The sequence below is a fragment of the Schistocerca americana genome, chromosome 4, assembly GCF_021461395.2.
Source record: "Schistocerca americana isolate TAMUIC-IGC-003095 chromosome 4, iqSchAmer2.1, whole genome shotgun sequence".
NCBI lineage: Eukaryota > Metazoa > Arthropoda > Insecta > Orthoptera > Acrididae > Schistocerca > Schistocerca americana.
The window spans coordinates 206,075,877-206,096,282 of record NC_060122.1 but is presented as its reverse complement, the minus strand read 5'-3'; the positions used below and the strand labels follow the sequence as shown (position 1 = coordinate 206,096,282).

The following is a 20,406-nucleotide window of genomic DNA, read 5'->3' as shown; positions in this document are numbered from 1 at the left end:
AGTGATAATTCACTAAATAACTCATTATTTCATACTTGTCATCTTCAGGCAATGTGTTGCATTCATGACCCGTTTGTTCCTTTTGCTCCTTTATGTTGCAGGTGGTCTTCTGGTAGAATGGAAAAGGGGGGGGGGGGGGGGGGGGGGGGGGGGGGGGGGGGGGGGGGGGGGGGGGGGGGGGGGGGGGGGGGGGGGGGGGGGGGGGGGGGGGGAATCAAGGCCTGGAGCTGCGTGCCTTTTCCACCCATTGCCTGTATCACATTCACATCAGAACATTCCTGATGTATTTTTGCTAATGCCACACCCCAGTCATAGTTCAACTAGAAACTGCTGTCACAGTTGACAAGATCATCATACATTCTTATTTCAACTGCCTCTTTGATGATCTACTCCCAGAACTCCTTGGTGGAAGAACACGCAACTCCTTTGTCTGTTCAAAAACAAAAAAATGTGGCCTTCATTAATACTGTGCTATGCCACTGCAGGCGTGTCAGTTTGGCTGAGGTGAATGCTTCTCACATGTTCTGAACAGTGCTGAGAGATGCATCGCTCCATCTGTCCAGTGTATGGCCTGACTTACCCAAGCACACTCCTGATCTTAATTCTTGGGTGGAATATAGTTTGTATGGTGTGCTTCTCCATTATCCTGGCAATCTTGACTGTAGGCAGTCCTGCGTTTGGAAGCAACACAAAGTGCTTGGTTTGTTCTTCTGGACTGTTTTCTTTCTTCTACTTGCTTGGCTAGAGAGTGTGTCTTATTTGTGTCTCTGAGTAGTCGTTCTTGTGAAATGTTTTGTGCTGATGCTGTAACGTGCTAGGCAGACTACCCTTGTTGCATATGGCTCACACTCTATATACCAGGTTGGTGAGTGTAGATTTGGGTTGCACTGGATGGTGGCAGCTTGGGGCATTTTAGTACAGGTCTATTTATGTCTTCTTTCTACAGATTGAATGTTCCAATGTGCTATCAGGATTCTTCATTATCAGAATGTTTAGGGAAGGTAGCCACCTGTTTTCTTCCACCTCAGAGTCATGTATGCTGTTAAGGCGGAACAGGAATTCTTGTTGGTTTTCTTCCCAATGAAACCTACCATGAATGTGTTCTCCATTCTTTGTAGAATGCCTGTGATTTCGGGTGTGTGGTTTTGAGTGCTGTTTCCTCTAAGTGTTTCGTAAATAGGTTATATCTGGCACTAGAAGTGATATCATGGTGACTCCATCTCTCTGTCTGTAGAAATTTCCACCACGTTGGAAATAGGTGGTGGTTAACACATGTCAAAACAGTTTCATTTTGTTGAAGTGAATCTGTAGTAATATTGCAAAATCCCCTACCTGTACTTGTGTTAAGAGAGATGTGATGGCAAAGCTGACTAGCTGAACATCCTTGTCTAGATGTACCCCTTGAACCATTTTCACAAACTTTCCTGAGTTCTTTACTTCGTGTTGACAGGTTTTAATAGCTGTCCCATGTGTTCGGCTATGCCTTATGTTGATGTATTTATAGCATTCACTGTTAAATTTAGTGATCTCCCTCTTTGTATATTTTCATGAGGCTCTGAAGCTGTTGTGGTACCTGTGCTCTGGGTACAGCATCGTGACCATATCTGTGTACAGACCTAATTTTTTGAGGAGTGAGATGGTCTTTCAGTTGCTGAGGGTTAAGATGGAGTTCCTTGTCACAGGTGGTATAAAATCCTCCTTCACTTGCTTTTACGTCAGATCCTGTAGTAGCAGCACTGTCTTTTGCCAGTAGTTGTCCGACTGCAACAGAACCATTGCCCTGCTACTGTCAGCTGCGAGGATGGTGGACGGAGTGGGCAGGCAGCTCCAGGACGTGACACCTAGACCCTGGACCCCCCTCCACCCTGTGAAGAGGCTATCCCATCACCATCCACAATATCACTTACAGAGGCATGTGATTTATCCATCCATTGGGCCCTTGGCAGAGGATCTGTTGTCTGGCTGCTTCAGAGGAACATACCAGGTGTGAATGTGAAACTTTGCCTGAAGATGACAAGTAGAAAATGCATCGAAATGTTGCGACAACATGACATCAGAACCCAATAAGATTTCGTCAGTAAAATTCACCAAGAAAGCCTGCATTCCTACATAATTTCTGTATTGCTGAAAATCTCTCTCTCTCTCTCTCTCTCTCTCTCTCTCTCTCTCTCTCTCTCTTTTGAGAGGTGTGTTCTGTTATAGATATTAATAGAGACTTGAATACAGAATGTATGAAGAGAGCCTAGATGAAGGGGGTACTGCTATGTCACACACATCACCAGTTGTTGGCAGAGCCCTTTGTTGCCCGCATATAAAAGGTATTGTGCAACTAACTTCCACACTCAATGGTATTACGAGGGTGTGCTGGAAAGTAATGCTTCTGAATTTTTTATTCTGTTCTCAAAATCGGTTGAGGTCTTACATGCCACATATATTACTCAGTCGACTTTTCTGCTTTACTGACACAATTTGCTACCCTCTGTGCTAGAGGGCTCCAAATTGTGGCAGTGTATAACATAACTACGTCAGTGATGCCCTTTGCATCTACAGTGACAAGCAGTCCCTCTCGAAACATACCGAGGCCACAACCTCCCAAAGTCTCACTGTCCAGCTACAGAGGAGCATTCCCCTCAAAACTCAGTGTCACCCAGGACTGGACCAACTGAATTACATTCTCCGCCAGGGTTTTGACTACCTCTCATCGTGCCCTGAAATGAGAAATGTCCTGCCCACTATCCTGCCCACCCCTCCCACACTGGCATTCTGCCGTCCGCCGAACCTATACAATATACTTGTCCATCCCTACACAACCCCTGCTCCCAACTCCGTACCTCATGACTCTTATCCCTGTAATAGACCTAGATGCGAGACCTGCCCCATACATTCTCCCACCACCACCTACTCCAGTCCGGTCACAAACTTAATCCATCCCATCAAAGGCAGGGCTACCTGTGAAACCAGTCATGTGATCACAAGCTAAGCTGCAACCACTGCACTGCATTCTATGTGGGTGTGACAATCAATGAGCTGTCTGTCCGCATGAATGGCCACCGACACAAGTGGACCACCCAGCTGCTGAGTTCGTTGCCCAACGCAACATCCTTCATTTCAATGACTGCTTTACATCCTGTGCCATATGGACCCTTCCTACCAACACCAGCTTTTCTAAATTGCGCAGGTGGGAACTTCCCCTGAAATACATCCTATGTTCCTGTAACCCTCCTGGCCTCAACCTTCGTTAGTCATTTTTCTCACCCATCCAGCCCCTTCCCTGTTTCCATTCCAGCACTACACAATCCTCATTCCACCAACACACCCAGTCTTTTTACTTCTCTCCTTTCCCGCTGTCCCCTCACCTTTTCCCTGCCCTCTGGATAACCCCCTGACTGTACCTAGCTGCCCTACCCTCTCTCCATCTCATCCTTGTGCGCTCCCCAGCAGCACTTCACTGTCCTGCACCCCTACACTGCTATCCCTCCAGCTCCCCACCCCAGTCTCCCTCTTACCCTTATCTAATTGCCACTCCCATTGTGCACTGCTGCTGTTGCTCGCAGTGTGGCTTCAGCTGTCAGAGGCTGCAGTCGTTTGTGTGTGTGTGTGTGTGTGTGTGTGTGTGTGTGTGTGTGTGTGTCATCTGTTTTTGACAAAGGCCTTGTTGGCCAAAAGATTATATTATGACAGTCTTTTTGTTGTGCCTATCTGCGACTCAGCATTTCCCCTATATTGTGAATACCAACTTTCCTTTTCATAATATTCTTTTAACTATGTCAGTGACTGAGACACCCCCAGAAAACTGAATGCACAAATTTGAAGAGTTTGCTCACAGGTGGAGCAATGACACTGGCAAACCACACATGAGTGCTGCAAAATCTACAACAGTTCAATGTTTTGATTTCACTATCATTGATCATCCTTTATACAGCCTCCATTTGGCCCCATCTAATTTTCATCTGTTTCCAAAGCTTAAAGAGCACCTTTGAGGACTTCACTTCGATAGCGATGAAGTGATGTAAGCTTTAATGAGTCATGGCTCCATCAACATTCTACAGTGACAATGTCAACAAAATAGTCTCTCGTTGGGAGAAATGTGTTAGTCACCGTGTGAATGTTTTGAGGAATTAGTATGTAGACATGAAGAACAAAGATGTAGAATATTAATAAACTTTGTTTTATTTAAAAAGCCATTAGAGTTTTGACATAAATAAATCAAAGACATTACTTTTTTGCACGCCTTCATATATTCTGTCTACTGACTGTGACTTGCTGGATCCTCTTATAATGTGCATTGCAAAAATTGGATAGTGATTGTAAATATTGTGGAACTGTTTTATCAGTGCTGTTGAGAACTATTTGCTTTACCAATGGCATTTTTGTGTGTGCACTACTGAGTGACTTTGTATTTGCACATACTTACAGATGTACTGAAACATCAGAATGATAATTATTTGTATCTCATATCAAAACTTCACAGCATTATTAAATGTCCGTTCATACAAATCAATAACTGACAATTAGACTGTTAGAATATCATGAATTCAACTGAAACTGACTTATGAATCCAATAGTTTTGAAACTATTACAGTGATGATTGAGACCATAAAAAACAACAGCAGCAACTACAACAGTAAGGGCTGTTGTAAAAACTGATTAAACCACAACCTCCTTGCAGGCTGAAACTGTGTGTTGGAGAGGACCGTAACCCATAATCTTGCCTTCTGCCGGTTGATGACCTATCACACTTAAATTAAATCAGCTGGCAGATCTTGTACACTTGAAATAGCATCAAGTTTAGTAACATCATTATAATCATCATCAAGAAAAGCAACTTTCATTGGGTGCCCATTGCCCAAAAAGAACCACCTCTATATTTCCCATGAATTATGGATTCAGCCATATGCATCCATGTTTGGCATGTTTTCTAATGCCACCTGTTCCTCTTCCATTAAGTCATTGTCTTACTCTTCTATTATCTCTTGGAATCCAACAGAGTTCTTGGTCTGCCTATTAATAACTTGTTTGGTTACATGCCCCTCTCCCCCCCCCCCCCCCCCCTCGCCCTCCTCATTTCATTTTAGGTACTATCATAATAATTATGTCTTTGTGTCTTCCATTGTACACTCTTCCTTATCCAACTTTTGCAAGCTTGTCAATTCAGACTTATAATTTAGTGTTGTACACCCTATTTAGTTTACCAAAAGCACTCTAGGCCAATTTTACTCTTTTTATTGCAGCCTGTACTGCCCACGTGATCACTGCCTTCTAGTGCTTTCAATGTAAAAGCTGTAACTTTATTGTTGAGCTGTACTGTTTTGTTTTTGGTATGTTAATTATACATTATTTTAAACTTATTGTAATTGAGTTTGAAACCTACTTACAGACTTTGTCTTTCTTTCATTTCCTGTTCCTGTTTTCTCTGTGCTGTATGCAAGTAGTACGATGTTACCAGAAAACTGAAGATGTTTCAGATATGTTCCACTAACATTATATCTTATTCATCTTCCCAGTTTATTTTTCAGGCATATTTCCCAGTTTATTTTTCAGGCATATTTTGCTAAATCTGAATTAAAAGCTTTCTCAAAATCTTTGAAACACAGACTAAGCTTTAATTCATAGTCATTGCTCATTACTCATTCTATAATGTTGTTCACAACAAGCAAATAATAGTAATGATTTATTTAAAATCAAATGGGTTTGTTTGTACCTTTAGTTCACATAAATATTCTGTTACTATTCACTTCTTCTAAATACTTTTTTTTTTTACTCATCAATCTTCTGATTGGTCAAATGTGGCCTGCCACAAATTCCTCTCCTGTGCCACCTTTTTCATCTTAGAGTAGTACTTGTGGCCTATGTCCTCAATTATTTGCTGGATGTAGTCCAATCTCGTCTTCCTCTACAGTTTTTACCATTTACAGTTCCCTCTAATACCAAGGAAGTTATTTCCTGGTGTCTTAACAAATGTCTTCTCATCCTGTCCCTTCTCCATCTCAGTGGTTTCCAAATATTCCTTTTCTTGCCAATTCTGCAGAAAACCACCTCATTCCTTACCTTTTCAGTCTACTTAATTTTCAACATTCTTCTTTGGTGCCAGACCTCAAATGTTTTGAGTCTCTTCTGTTTCAATTTTCCCACAGTCCTGTGTCACTATCAAATAATGTTGTGCTCCAAATATACATTCTTAGAAATTTCTTCTGCTAATTAAGGACTTTGTTTGATACTAGTAGGCTACTCTTGGCCAGGAATGCCCTTTTTGCCAGTGATGGTCTGCTTTTTACATTCTTACTCAACCAAACATTGGTTGTTTTGCTATCTAGATAGCAGAATTCCGATACTTCACCTACTTTGTGATTGCCATTTTTTATGTCAAGCCTCTTGCTGTTCTCATTTCTGCTACTTCTCATAGCTCCCTTAAATTTACTCTCAATCCATATTCTGTATTCATTAGACTGTTCATTCTATTCGTCAGATCCTGTAATTCTTCAATTTCACTGGGGATAGCAATGTCACCAGTGAATCTTATCATTGATATCCTTCCACCCTGATTTTAATCCAACTCTTGAACCTTTCTGTTTCTGTCATTGCTTCTTCAATGTACAGATTGAACAGTAGGGATGAAACACTTCATCTCTGTCTTACGCCACTTTTAATCTGAGTATTTGTTCTTTGTCTTCCAGTCTTATTGTTACCTCTTGGTTCTTGTACACACTATATTACCCATGTTCCCTATAGCTTACCTCTGTTTTTCTCAGAATTTCAAATATCTTGTGCCAATTTTCATTGTCAAATGCTTTTTCCAGATGGGTAATGTTGTATGTCCTCTAGCCATCCCTACTTAGCCATTTTTCACTTCCTGTCGATCTCATTTTTGAAATATTTGTATCCTTTTAACCTGCTTCATTTATTGCATTTTTATATGTTCTCCTTTCAATATCTCTTCTGTTACCCAAGGTTTTCTAATAGCCCTTTACCTACTTGATCCTCTGCAGCCTTCACTGTTTCGTCTCTCAAAGCTACCCATTCTTCTTCTTTTCCCTCTTCTTGTCAATCGTTCCCTATTGCTCTCTCTGAAACTCTCTACAACATCTGGTTCTTTCAGTTTACCCAAGTCCTATCTCTTTAAATTCCTACCTTAATGCAGTTTCTTCAGTTTTAATCTACATGTCATAGCCAATAAATTGTGGTCAGAGTCCACATCTACCTCTGGAAATGTCTTACAATTTAAAACTTGGTTCCGAAATCTCTGTCTTACCATTATATAATCTATCTGAGACCTTCCAGTGCTTCCAGGCCTCTTTCATGTATACAACTTTCTTTCATGGTTCTTAAACCAAGTGTTAGCTATGATTAATTTATGCTCTGTGCAAAATTCTACCAGGTGTTCCTCTGTCATTCCTTATCCCCAGTCCATATTCACCTGCTACTTTTCCTTCTCTTCCTTTTCCTTCTATCGAATTCTAGTCCCCCATGACTATTAAATTTTCATCTCCCTTAACTATCTGAATAATTTCTTTTATCACATCATACACATTCAATCTCTTCATCATCTGCAGAGCTATTTGGCATATAACTTTTACTACTGTGGTAGGCATGGGCTTTGTGTCTATCTTGCCTACAATAATGCATTCACTATGCTGTTCATAGTGGCTTATCTGCACTCCTATTTGTTTATTCATTATTAAATGTACTCCTGCATTACCCTTATTTGATTTTGTATTTATAACCCTGTATTCACCTGACCAGAAGTCTTGTTTCTCCTATCACTGAACTTCACTAATTCCCACTATATCTAACTTTAACCTGTCCATTTCCATTTTTAAATTTTCTATCCTACCTGCCCGATAAAATGATCTGACATTCCACACTCTGATCCATGGAATGCCAGTTTTCTTTCTCCTGGTAATGATGTCCTCCTGAGTAGTCCCAGCCTGGAGATCTGAATGCTCTTGCTTTCAGCCATTCACAGTACCAGCACAGTAGGGCCGTTGTGCTTAATGCTACAGGGCCAGATCAGTCAATCATCGAGGCTGCTGCCCCTCTTCAGGAACCACACATTTTCTGGCCTCTCAACAGATACCCTTTTGATAACCCTAACTGATCTTATTTAGTGCCCTTTCCAACTCTACTAACATATCTTTGGATGATAGAGTTATGCAATTTATTGGCCCAAAATAAAGACTAATGGAAGTATTTATTTCCAGTGTCCATGTGATTTTCTATACAACCAAACGTTGTGTAGTAATGTGCGGGCACAGAAGCATCTGTGTACACTTCATGGACCAAAGCTATTGCCTGAGTTTCATCAATCTAGTCACTACTCCCAGTATTCTTTCACCATGACTATAGAGCGTCCAACAATCCTATTAATGGTACTGTATATAGTGCGCCAAGGCCTAAAGAGTTTTGTGAGACATTTGAACAGCTCTAAACCTTTGCAGAACTATGTGCACAGCAGTTTCAGTCCAGACTTGGGTGCTTCTGAATCTCAGAAATTGTAAGCAACATGATTAGTCTCCTCACTGATGACCTCAGTAGAACTGTCAAGTCTCCAGTCCATACTGCCATTATTAATAGTCAGTCTGTCTGTCTTTATGTCAACTATAATGCATTTAGTCAAGAGGGCTGATGACGATTTGCCGCCTCATGTTGTCTTCAGTGTGGGTTGGTGAGTAAACCACTCATATTTATTCCCATAAAGTGATCCGTTAAGTTGGTTACTTTATGAGTACTAATAGCTGGACATTGTGAATGAGTGGGTTGTATAATGGGAGTCATGTTTAGACTAGATTAGATTAGATTAGATCAGATGTACTCTTTTTTCCAATTGATCCATAGTGAGGAGATCTTCTGGGATGTGGAGCATGTCAAAAAATAAAAATACACACTAAATATTTACAAAATAAGAACAGATATGCTAATGTGCCATGAATAATTGGTAAAAAAAGATCTTATGGTTATTGACATTTAAGAGAAAGGATATAAAACTTGTCACCAAATATTAAATGTTCAATACTCTTAGATGCATTTGATAATTTGATAATTCTTAGGGTATTGTAGCCATGCAAAAAAAAAGGTCACTTACTTACAATGACTGCAATACTGCTTAAGATTTGCACAGAAGTCAGATTTTATGCAATATTCATATTATGTGATATTATTAAAACATACATGAATCAGTTGGTTCTGGCAAGAAATTCATCAGTGGAACAGAAGGAACAGGCCACCAATAAACCCTTGGACTCTTCTCAAACTGAACTTTATTATTAGGTAAACTTATTATCTCTGCTGGCACATTATTGAAAATGTATATTGCTAAATAATGGACACCTTTTTGAACCAAAGTAAGTGACTTTAAATCTTTGTGAAAGTTATTCTTATTTCTATTATTGATCCCATGAATTGAGCTGTTGGTTTTAAAAAAGATGTATTTTCAATGACAAATTTCATTAAGGAATAAATATGTTGGGAAGCAGTAGTTAGTATCCCCAGTTCCTTGAACAGCCCTCTGCTGGATGTTCTGGAGTTCACACCATAAATGATTCATATTAACCTTTCCTGGGCTCAGAAAACTTTAGCTTTGCCTGATGAGTTCCCCAGAAAATAATCCCGTATGACAATATGGAATGAAAGTAAGTATAGTACACTAGATTTTTAGTTTTATATCACCTATGTCCCAAAGCATTCACATAGAAAATAGGCATTTATTTAGGTGATTCAACAGTTCTATGGGATGCTTCTCCCAGCTAGTAGACTGATCAGTATATTATAGTAAGTTAGGGGATCATTTATAGTTTAAATTAATAAAAATAAGTCAGATATGAATCTTAATGATCATGTCCTGTTAGTTTCGGTGACTGTTGTACTCACAAAGATGAGGCTTTTATTACTAGATAAATACCACTTCAGCTCTTATATACTAATTATAGTGCTTCAGCTTAGGAAATAATCTTTCAAGCACTGTTAGCATTTTGGCCTCCTACAGTTGACAGTCAAGCCAATGGGATCTTGTAAAAATATTTGTGTTTCATTTTGGTAAGTTGCTTTAGTTCTCAAAGGCCTCTCATGTTTCTTCTTGAAAATATGTGGATTCCTATTGAGACAGTAAAGCAGCCTGCTAATACGAATTACGAAGGTAGTTACAGTCACCCATCATCTTGGCTGCCAACAGGAGATAGTCCATATGTCGACAGTGTTCTGTATTGCAGTTTGCAATGACAATGCAACAGGACATGATGTGCAAATTGGAACATGGCCTGTCTCAAAATACTAGGACTAACTGCATAGTCTGTCAAAGGCTGGGAACTGGGGCAATTATGTACTTTCCTTTGAGTGGTGAATGTAATGTACTCTGTATAAATCACTATAACATGTCAGTGATTGCTAGCATGAGCAGTGCAGTTGTTGTTTTTGTCTACTGTAGAATGTTTGTTTTGCATTTCATTAACCTGATGAAGATACATGTCAGTGTAGAGAAGTTGTCCACAATATTCTCAATATGCAGCCAAGCCTTCACTATGAAGCACAAGAAATCATTGTGGCATATAAATCTAAGCCTGCGCACACCATGGAAAGGAAACTAGGAAAAAAAGATTTTTCATTCCTGATATTGCCTCTGTACCACTTCAGTTTAAATACAGTCAAAATGATTTGTAGAATATTGAACAAAAAAAAAAAAAAAAAAAAAAAGAGTAATCATAGGAGACATGAAAGAGTGTGCATATAATAAAAGTATGGAAAAGGAACATTGGTGTTAAGAGATTTTAATGGAGCAGGGACCAACGATACTGAAATTTATCCATGCATGATAGTGCATGGTACCAATACGTTCCAGAAAGCCTCGTGTGAAAATGTGATTTTTTGGGGAGGTCGTAACTTGGTTTCTCTTGCTCACAGTTCTATTTTGGATAGCCCATGGCCTACTGGGAGAACATACATACTGTAGCAATCCTACAGTATGTGATCAAAATTTAAACATTACATACTTCCTCCATCCTCCAGTCCTGGGAAATTGAGCAGATCGGTAGGTTCTTTTGATTAGATTAGATTAATACTTGTTCCATAGATCATGAATACAACATTTTGTAATGATGTGGAATATGTCAGGTTAATAAAAGGTGTCTATACAAGATATTACATTACACAAAATATTACATGACACTTAATATTTTTTTTATTTTTTTTTATTTTTTTTTTTTGGGGGGGGGGGGGGGGGAGGATTGGCGAAATCATCCACTTACTACATCCAAAAATTCATCTAATGAGTAGAAGGAGTTGCCATTAAGAAATTCTTTTAATTTTCTTTTAAATGCTATTTGGCTATCTGTCAGACTTTTGATGCTATTAAGTAAGTGACCAAAGACTTTTGTGGCAGCATAATTTACCTCCTTCTGAGCCAAAGTTAGATTTAACCTTGAGTAGTGGAGATCATCCTTTCTTATAGTGTTGTAGTCATGTACACTGCTAGTACTTTTGAATTCGTTCGGATTGTTAATAACAAATTTCATAAGTGAATATATATATATATTGTGAGGCTACAGTGAACATTTCTAGCTCTTTAAATAAGTGTCTGCAGGATGATCTTGGATGAGCTCCAGCAATTATTCTGATTACACGCTTTTGTGCAATGAACACTCTTTTACTCAATGATGAGTTACCCCAGAATATGCAATCTAATCTAATCTTGTCAATCCTCATTCTTTCTTCTTCACCAAAAATCTATCTGTTAGACTTTTGATGCTATTAGGTAAGTGACCAAAGACTTTTGTGGCAGCATCTGCATGTGAACCTTTTTGCACTTTTTTGGGCTGAAAGAGATAGCACTGAGACAGTGATGGTGGAAGAGAGAGGATACAGTGTCAATGGGAGAGAAAAAGAGAGGAGATAGCCATGGAGGAGAGAGAGAAACTGGCAGTGAAAGAGAAAGGGAGAAGAAGATAATAGCAGTGAGACCAAGGAAACAGGAGATAGTGATGGTCAATGAGAGACAGTGGCAATGAAGGAGAAAAGAGAGATGAGTGGAGATAGTAAAAGTGGGAATGAAAGAGAGAGGAAGCAGGAGAAATGAAAAAGAGAGATGAGAGGAAGACCATACGCAGGTTAGGTGCATCTGGACCCCCCCCCCCCCCTTTTCTAATGGTGAATGGTGAACTGAAACATGAAAACATTTACGCACTTTCCCCCATCCCTTATACATGCTTGCTAAGGTTTCTTGGTCTAGGGACCAAAACCCTGATGATATAAATATCATTCCTGAGGACATGTGTGGAGAGGAGACAATGGTGACTGAAGAGAAAGGCTGTAAGTGAGAAAGAAAGATACACAGGAAATGGGAGAGAAAAGGAATGGCACAAAGATAATGGCAGTGGGACAGAGAGTCAGTGAAAGTGGCAGAGAGGGAGACATTGGTAAGGAAGAGTGAGAGAAAGGGTGGAAGACAGTGAGAGACAGACATATGTAAACACTGGCAATGAGTGGGAGATACTGAATATAAAGGATTTAGAATGTTCTCTGTTAAAAGAGCGTGAACATGTCTGCATACCAAAGTTTTTGATGAGGAAGGAGGAGTGAGGATTTAGGCAGATAGTTCCACATTTTCCTGTCAGAGTGTTTCAAAGGGGATCATATTTGCCTCTTTTGTGCTCTGATAGGAGCATTTTTCAACTGGTACCGTTTGTACTTGAAATTATTGATGAAGAAAGTGACCAGGACACTGATATTGTTATATCTCGGAAATAGAAAGGAAGCTGTACTGATATACCTACAGAATTACTGATATAACTAATGAAACTACAGTTTTGACCCTTTAATTACAGAATTTGACTGCTTACACTACTGAATAGGTAGTATAATCAATAAATAATACGTTACTTCTTTAGCTTCCTAATCACTGTAGATGAGTGTAGGGTGTATTGTTGTGACTCCAAAACAAAGAAGTGAAGCAAGAAGTAGAAAAATTTATTCTTATGACTTTTATGCATAATAAATGTTTGCTTGTATTATGCTAGTGTCAATAGTATTGTGAAACAGTATATACCTGCAGTCTCTCATTTCTCAGTGGTGGCGCAGTATCTTTGTCAACAAACACTAGTGTCCTTGCTCACAAAAGGCAAGTGGTTGGGTTTCAGTCATGGTTTGGCATAAGTTTAATCCATCAGAGCTACTTTATTTCATTGTATGGTGGGAAGTCAAATAAGAATGAGACAGATGGGAAAAAGTAAGAAAACTGTTTATTATTTCAGAAGTAATCACTGTTAATACATTTGTCCCACTGCGAGACAATATGGTCAATGCTTTCATTGAAACATGTTTGTGGTCGCTAATAGAATCATAATTGTACCCAGGCATGCACCTCTTTGTCCAAAGCATGTCAGCACACACAAATGTCTCTCTTCAGGGCTCCATAAATACAGAAATTGCATCAGTAGAAGCTGGGACTGTATGGAGCATGTGTACGGGCCTCCCCGCCAGCCCTCTGCCGCATACTGAGAAACAACCTCTGCAACTTGTGGACAGGCATTTTGTTTGGCAGGCTGTTTCAAGTATGACACATAAGTTTTCTGGAAATCCCTTACACATCCTTCATACAGCCCCAATCTCTCCCAATTTTAATACTTTTGGAGTCCTGAGAAAAGATGTTCATGGTCATCAGTTCACTTCAGATGAAGAGATATACACACCTGTGTGCTATCAAGGTTCCACAGGAAACTGCAAACATTTTTCCATGAAGGCACTTACCATCTTGCCATCTTGCATCTCAGTGGGACAAATGTACTAGCAATTATGGTGATTTCTTTGAAATAGTAAATAGTTTACTTACTTTTTCCCATCTGTCTCATTTTCATTTGACTGCCTTTTATACATTCTTCTGCAGAATAAAGCTTTCTTTCTTCTGGATTCAGACACTACACAGGGGCCAAGTGCAGGTCCAAGTTTTTTGTATTTGTTTCTGACAATTTTGGCACAGAGAAGTTCAGGCATACTGAAATTTTGAGTCAGGAAATGAGATTCATTGCAAAGTCTCAATTTACCAAACACTGCTCAGCTGAAAATCTAGGAATTACATTTACAAACTAATGATAACATACATAATATTTTGGGGAAGGCAAACCAAAGAATGCATTTTACTGGCAGAACACTTAGAAGATGCAACACATCTACTAAAGGCAGTGCCTACACTGCTAGAGTCTTATATTCTTACCAGATAGTATTGATGGAGGACATTGAAGAACCGCAAAGAAGGGTATCTCATATTGTGTTATTGGGAAATAGGGAGCAAGCATCATGGACATGATAAGTGACTTGGGGTGTCAGTCATTAAAACTAAGACATTTTTCATTGCAGTGAGATCTTTTCATAAAATCTCAGTCACCAACATTCTCCTGGATGCAAAAATATTTTGTTTATGCCAACCTACATAGGGATAAATGATAATCATAATAAAATAAGAGAAATCAGAGCTTGTATGGAAATATCTAAGTGTTTATTTTTCCCAAATGGTGCTAGGGGATGGAACAACAGAGAAGTAGTCTCAAAGTGGTTCAATGAACCCTCTGCCAGGCACTTATGTGTGAACGACAGAGTAGTCATGTAACTGTAGACATAGATGAAAGCAAATATTTGGTTCAAATCTCATCTCATCTAATCTTAATAAGTCAGGAAGGTTTCCTGACATATATTATCAGAACATAATGGGTAATGTGTATAATTAAAATATAGTGCAAGTAAGTGTTGTAGGTTAAAAAAATGCATGTATACGCAAACATTTCATGTCATTCACCTAGCTGTAGATTTGTAGGACTTAACTTTCTTCTCTGAAGTACCTGTTGATGAGAATGTAATTTTTGCTATAACTCATTTGCCTTATATTTTCGTGTGAATAAGACCTGGAAATGAAACTACCATTCACCTAGGTGAATGTGGGAGAGTTCTTGAGAACTACACTTGTGATGTGCAGTCTTACATCTGTGGTTAGTTAAAGTTAAGTAAAATAATTTGCACTTACAGTAGAACCTCCCTAATCCGACCGTGGATGGTCCAACTCACTGCTTAGTCCGACCATCCCATTTCCGGTGTTTGTTTATCTGCACGGGCCGCTGCTACAGTTAAGACTGTCTGCAATATGGATCAGTAGACAGTTGACCAATGCTAGGTGCGATAGTTGGATCACTTTTCATATGAAATAACTTGTTGCTAACTCGATCTATAAGTGTTGTTGTGCACGCATTTGTTTTATAAAGTAGTGACGGTGTTCTTCTTATATATTAAAGTGCGTAAAACTAAATTAGGAGACTATCTAAATGCTTTCTTTACTGGACGTTGAGCCCAGTGCCATAAGCAAGTGGATCATTACAACATGTTGACTGCACAATGGTAGCAGAATTAACTGACTAACTCATTGATGCTGTAACTCGAAAAGCTGATGAGAACGAGAACCATGATGACAACAACGAAGATTAGCATGGACGTCTGCATGTGGTACTCAAGCCATAGCTTTATTATCTTCATTGCTGTCATCATCGTTCTTGTTCTCATCAGCTGTTCGAGTTACTGCGTTAGTGAGTTCATCGTCAGTTAATTCTGCTACCGTTTACAGACTTTTTTCGTCCTGCTTAAGAGAAGACACATTTTTACCATTACTGTAATAGGGTGTGAACAGATGTTAAACTTACACTCGCAGTATCTTACTGCACAACACAGACGTATTTTACAGTACAGGCACTACTGCAGATTACACTATCGTGCAAGATTTTTTTTAGTGTTTGAACATTTCCTTTTTGTTTTGTTACTGTTTTAACATGGAACAGTTTTTGAGACTGCATTTCCAGTTGAACAACAAGGTTATGCTGCATTGTATTGTGAAGTTATGGGTCAATAAAAGTGTTCCTCTGATAATCCGACCTTTTTTTACATTCCGACCTAGCTCCCGGTCCCACAGGGAGCAGACTAGTGAGGTTCTACTGTATGTACATGATCAATACAGCATAAAAAACTAAGTAATGTAAGAGCATATTTCACAGTCTTTTGCAGTATCATCATGCCAAAACTGAATGTTACTTCTTGAATTGTAAGGATCTAGTCTTTGTTTTGTTTCCCAGGCATGAAACCATATAAAATAAGGAATTCCATTTTGAAGAGAGAAGACTACTGTAGCTGTAATTCCTTTACTTATAGCCATGACCAGTTTCACAGCATTTTAGCTGCATCATTAAGTGCAATAAAATCAAGTCATGAAAAAAGAGAATGGGCTTACCCAGCATTCATAATTAGCAAATTTTCTTTAAGTAGCGGATGTCAAAAATTAAATAACATAGACAACATCTGTGAAACCATGAGTAACAGTATCTGGTGAGCTAACAGAGTCTCCATTTGCTGAACTGGTGATCAAAGCACAGACCTCATATGATCATCTGGACAATAATGTAAAATGAGCAGCTAACAGCGACCCACTTGCCAGCAGCAAGTGCCTACATGGGATTGTGTATTAATCAAGAATCAAGAATTTTATTCACCATAGATCATTTTACAGTGACATTGGCTTCATCATACAGGATGTACTAGTACATACAGAATAATAAAATAAACAAGTGTCAGTACACTATAGAATACATTTCAAGCATGGCAGTGTACCAAATTACATCAGGATAGCTTCTAAAAGTTGATGCAATAAGCTATACTATAATCTAATATAATATTCTATCACATTGTTTATTGTATACACTATGTAATTGCACATGATTAACCACAGCACACAATAATATGTTTAACTCCAGACAACTTTTAAATACTAATATCCTCCTCAGGCATCTCAAAGAATTCTTTAATGTCATAGAATGGACGATCTGTAAGCCAGCTGTACCACTTAATTTAAAAGAAATTATATCCATAGACTGAACATGAATTGGCAGTTTATTGAACATTTTGAGTGGGTTAACTTTGTGGGAATTTCCTGTTCTTGCTTATCTGTGGCACAGTATGTCTAAATTGCCCTTAGCACTAGTGTCGTGTTCATGTATTTACCCTCTGGCAATAAATTCTGAAATGTTATTTTTAATGTAGAGTACAGACACATAGATGTGTAAATTTATAATTGTGAGTATTCTGAGTCTGGAAAAAAGAGGACGACAGTGCTCCATATGACTTTTTTTTACATATTATGTGTAAAACTTTTTTTTGTAATTTCAAGATGTTCTTGATGTGAGGGGAGTGCCCCCATATAATCAGACCATATGAAATACGTGACTGGAATAACCCAAAGTATGTCACCCCAAGGTACTCTAAGGTCACTACCTCCCTTGGTTTCAAGATAAGGTATGCCACCTGAGATATTTTTTCACATATGTGATTGACATGTTCCTCCCAATAGAGTTTAGAGTCAATGTGAATACCTAAGAGTTTTAAAGACTTATTTCCTGCTTCATTTGATGTTCCCATTAAAAGTTGTTGGGCTTTATCCACATTCTCCTGTTACTCCATTTCTTTTTCTGCCACTTTTACAATAATAAAACAGGACCAACACAGTTCATCACAATACACTGAAACTGTCACATTTCAAATACTCTTTCATCATTACTTTCACATTTATTTCTGGAACTACCCAACTAGTGACCTACTCCCAACACCATCTGAAGTACGAGCTTAAAATCTGAGTGCTAACGATTTGTGGAGATTTGTAATGGAATGATCACATAAGCTCAGTTGTAGGTAAATCAAGTGCCAGACTTTGATACCCTTGTAGGAAACTGGGGAACTGCAACCTGTCTACAAAGGCAACTCCATAGAAAACATGGTTCTTTCTAGAATACTGCTCAAGTGTGTGACTCTTATGAAATGGAGCTGATGGGGGATACTGAATGTATACAAAGAAGTACTGCATGACTGGTCACAAGTTTGAGTCACAGGAGAGTGTCACAGGTATTCTGGAAAACCAGAACTGGCAAAACTGTTAGATAGAAGCCAAGTACCTCACAAAACCCTACTTTCTAAGTTAAAGAATGAGCATTAAGTAAGGAATCTGGGAATGTACTATGGTCCCCCACATGTCACTCCCTTGGGAACCGCGAAGACAAGATTAGACTAATTACAGTACTGATGGGGGCTTTAAAGTAGTCACTCTTCTCTGTGCTACATGAGTGAATGAAACGACCTTCTGCACTTCATAGTGGTTACCAAATTATGAAAGTAGGTGTAGATATTGCTGCAGAGATGACTCTTGTTTATGCCACTGAAATTTCTACTTGAAATATTTTTGAAAAACTGACTTCAAAACAGGAACTGAAGTAAAGAAAGAGAACTTCATCCACATTAAGAGTGATATAGATATGTTTTCTGAATTATGAACAAATATAACTTTTTGGATAGCGTTTGAATATGCTTTTGGCAGAGAGTTCATTAAAGGAAAAGAGAGATTTATGTTGCAATAATTAGTAACAAAATGAAAAAAGAGTAACACTCACCTGTTTGGTGATCATATTCTCCTATGTAACGTCTGGTGATGAAGCGTACAGACAGTGCTAAAACAGAAGAAATAAACCAGCACAGTTGTTATACTGCAACTGAAATACTTCAGTGTAGTGTACTCTGCATAATTCTTGTCTAAGGCTGCGATCTTATTTTAAGGAGATAAATACAGGGTGACACAAAAAGAATGCATGGATTTCAAGCTAGTATAACAGGCTCTATTTTGATCACATACAAAATGAATTCACATCACTATATTTGGTAATGTATCCAATCTATGTAGTTTTATGTTCTTCATGTTTTAAAGATAATGTGAGGCAGATAGCAGCCTTCTTTGTGAATACACATTACAAGCCTTTCTTTGAAGTTTGCAATTACTTTCGTCAATATGTCATGTGAAACAGCAGCAGTTTCTTGACATATTGAAACCTTCAGGTCATTGAGTGTATGAGGTTTGTTGCAGTACACTTTACGTTTTAGGTAACCCCATAAGAAAAAGTCACAAACAGACAAATCTGGTGAGCATGCTGGGCAGTGGACATTGCCAAAATGTGAAATCACATGTTGGGGAAACATTTATTGAACAACTTCCATCGAATCATTAGCTGTGTGAGGTGTGGCTCCATCTTGTTAGAACCACATGTCTTCTATGTTTATCCCTATAGTGTCCAGTTGTGGCTGCATGAAATTGCATAGCAGTGCAGCATAATGCACAGCATTCACTGTTACACTAACACCGCCTTGTTCAAAAAAAAATAAAGCCCAACAATTACCACTTTAGATTCACCACACCACACTGTCACTTTTGCTCTGTGCAGTGGTTTTTTATGCATTTCTTGTGGGTTGTCTACTGCCCAATAGCAACAGTTTTGTTTGTTTACATAACCATCTAAGTGAAAGTGCGTCTCATCATTCATCATCAATACAACATCATCAGCAGCAAGAACATCAAGCATTATCTCACAAAACTGTGTCCGTTCACTATAATCAAGGATGTGAATCTTCTGCACAATCATAATTTTGTAAGAATGAAAATGTAACGCATTCTTCAGGAACTGCTGCAGCGAGCGACGAGACAAGCCATAAGTGGAGTACGTCACCCAGTGGAGCAGTGAGGACTTTGAAGAATAGATGCTCTTACTCTAGCGATATTCTCCTGTGTTCACACTGTGTGAGAATGACCAGGCAATATCTGCTTCATGACTGACCCAGTTATGTGAAAGGAGGCAACCCAGTGCAATATTGTGTTGCAATCAGATAGTGAACCATTTTGCGGAACATTGAAGTTTGTACGGAAAAGCCATTGGACTGTGATCACAGAGTCATTACTTTTGGAGAAATGTCTAACAGCAAAAATGCAATGATACACAGTCTGCTGCACCATTGCAACTTAAACTGGATGCTCTAGCCTACAAAACAGTAGGTCCCTCATCCCGCCATTCCACTCCCACCACTGATACTATAGCAAGACAAATCCATGTTTTCTTTTTGCACCACCCTATATGAGTTTTGTGCTCTGATATTGTTCCATTTATTAATTCATTGTCATTCTTGTACACAGGCATTTCTCCTCAGAAACTATCGAAACATTACTGTGGGTCTAATGGTTTTCATTTTGCTCTGATTCATTTATCCAGACATGTTTCATCTTACTTATTCTAAAAAGGAAATAGTGGCCTAAAATGTCGTTAGGAAGAGAGAAAGTAGACTACTTGGTAGATGATAACATGTGATAAATATATGTAATGTTATAGACTTCAGGACCTGCTTGGTAAACCTTTTGTAGGTGCCAGAAAGTATAATTACCACCAATTGTGTTTCTTGACTGTGTACATAGTAATATGTATTCTGTGCACTCCTAGCACCTGGTTGAAGTTTGCTGCACCATCTGTAGTTGACAGTGAAAGGTAGCTTTTAACTGTCAAGAAATGTTTTTTGTGTCTTCCAGAGGTT

At 38.8% G+C, this 20,406-nt stretch overlaps 1 protein-coding gene across 1 annotated transcript in view; it reads right to left on the bottom strand.

The window, feature by feature from the left end:
- LOC124612481 (ras-related and estrogen-regulated growth inhibitor-like) overlaps positions 1–20,406 on the bottom strand; it is a 217,487-nt gene that overhangs the window by 20,864 nt on the left and 176,217 nt on the right. Inside the window, 1 exon segment of the mRNA XM_047140714.1 lies at positions 18,450–18,506. Within this exon segment, the coding sequence (XP_046996670.1) occupies positions 18,450–18,506 (57 nt within the window).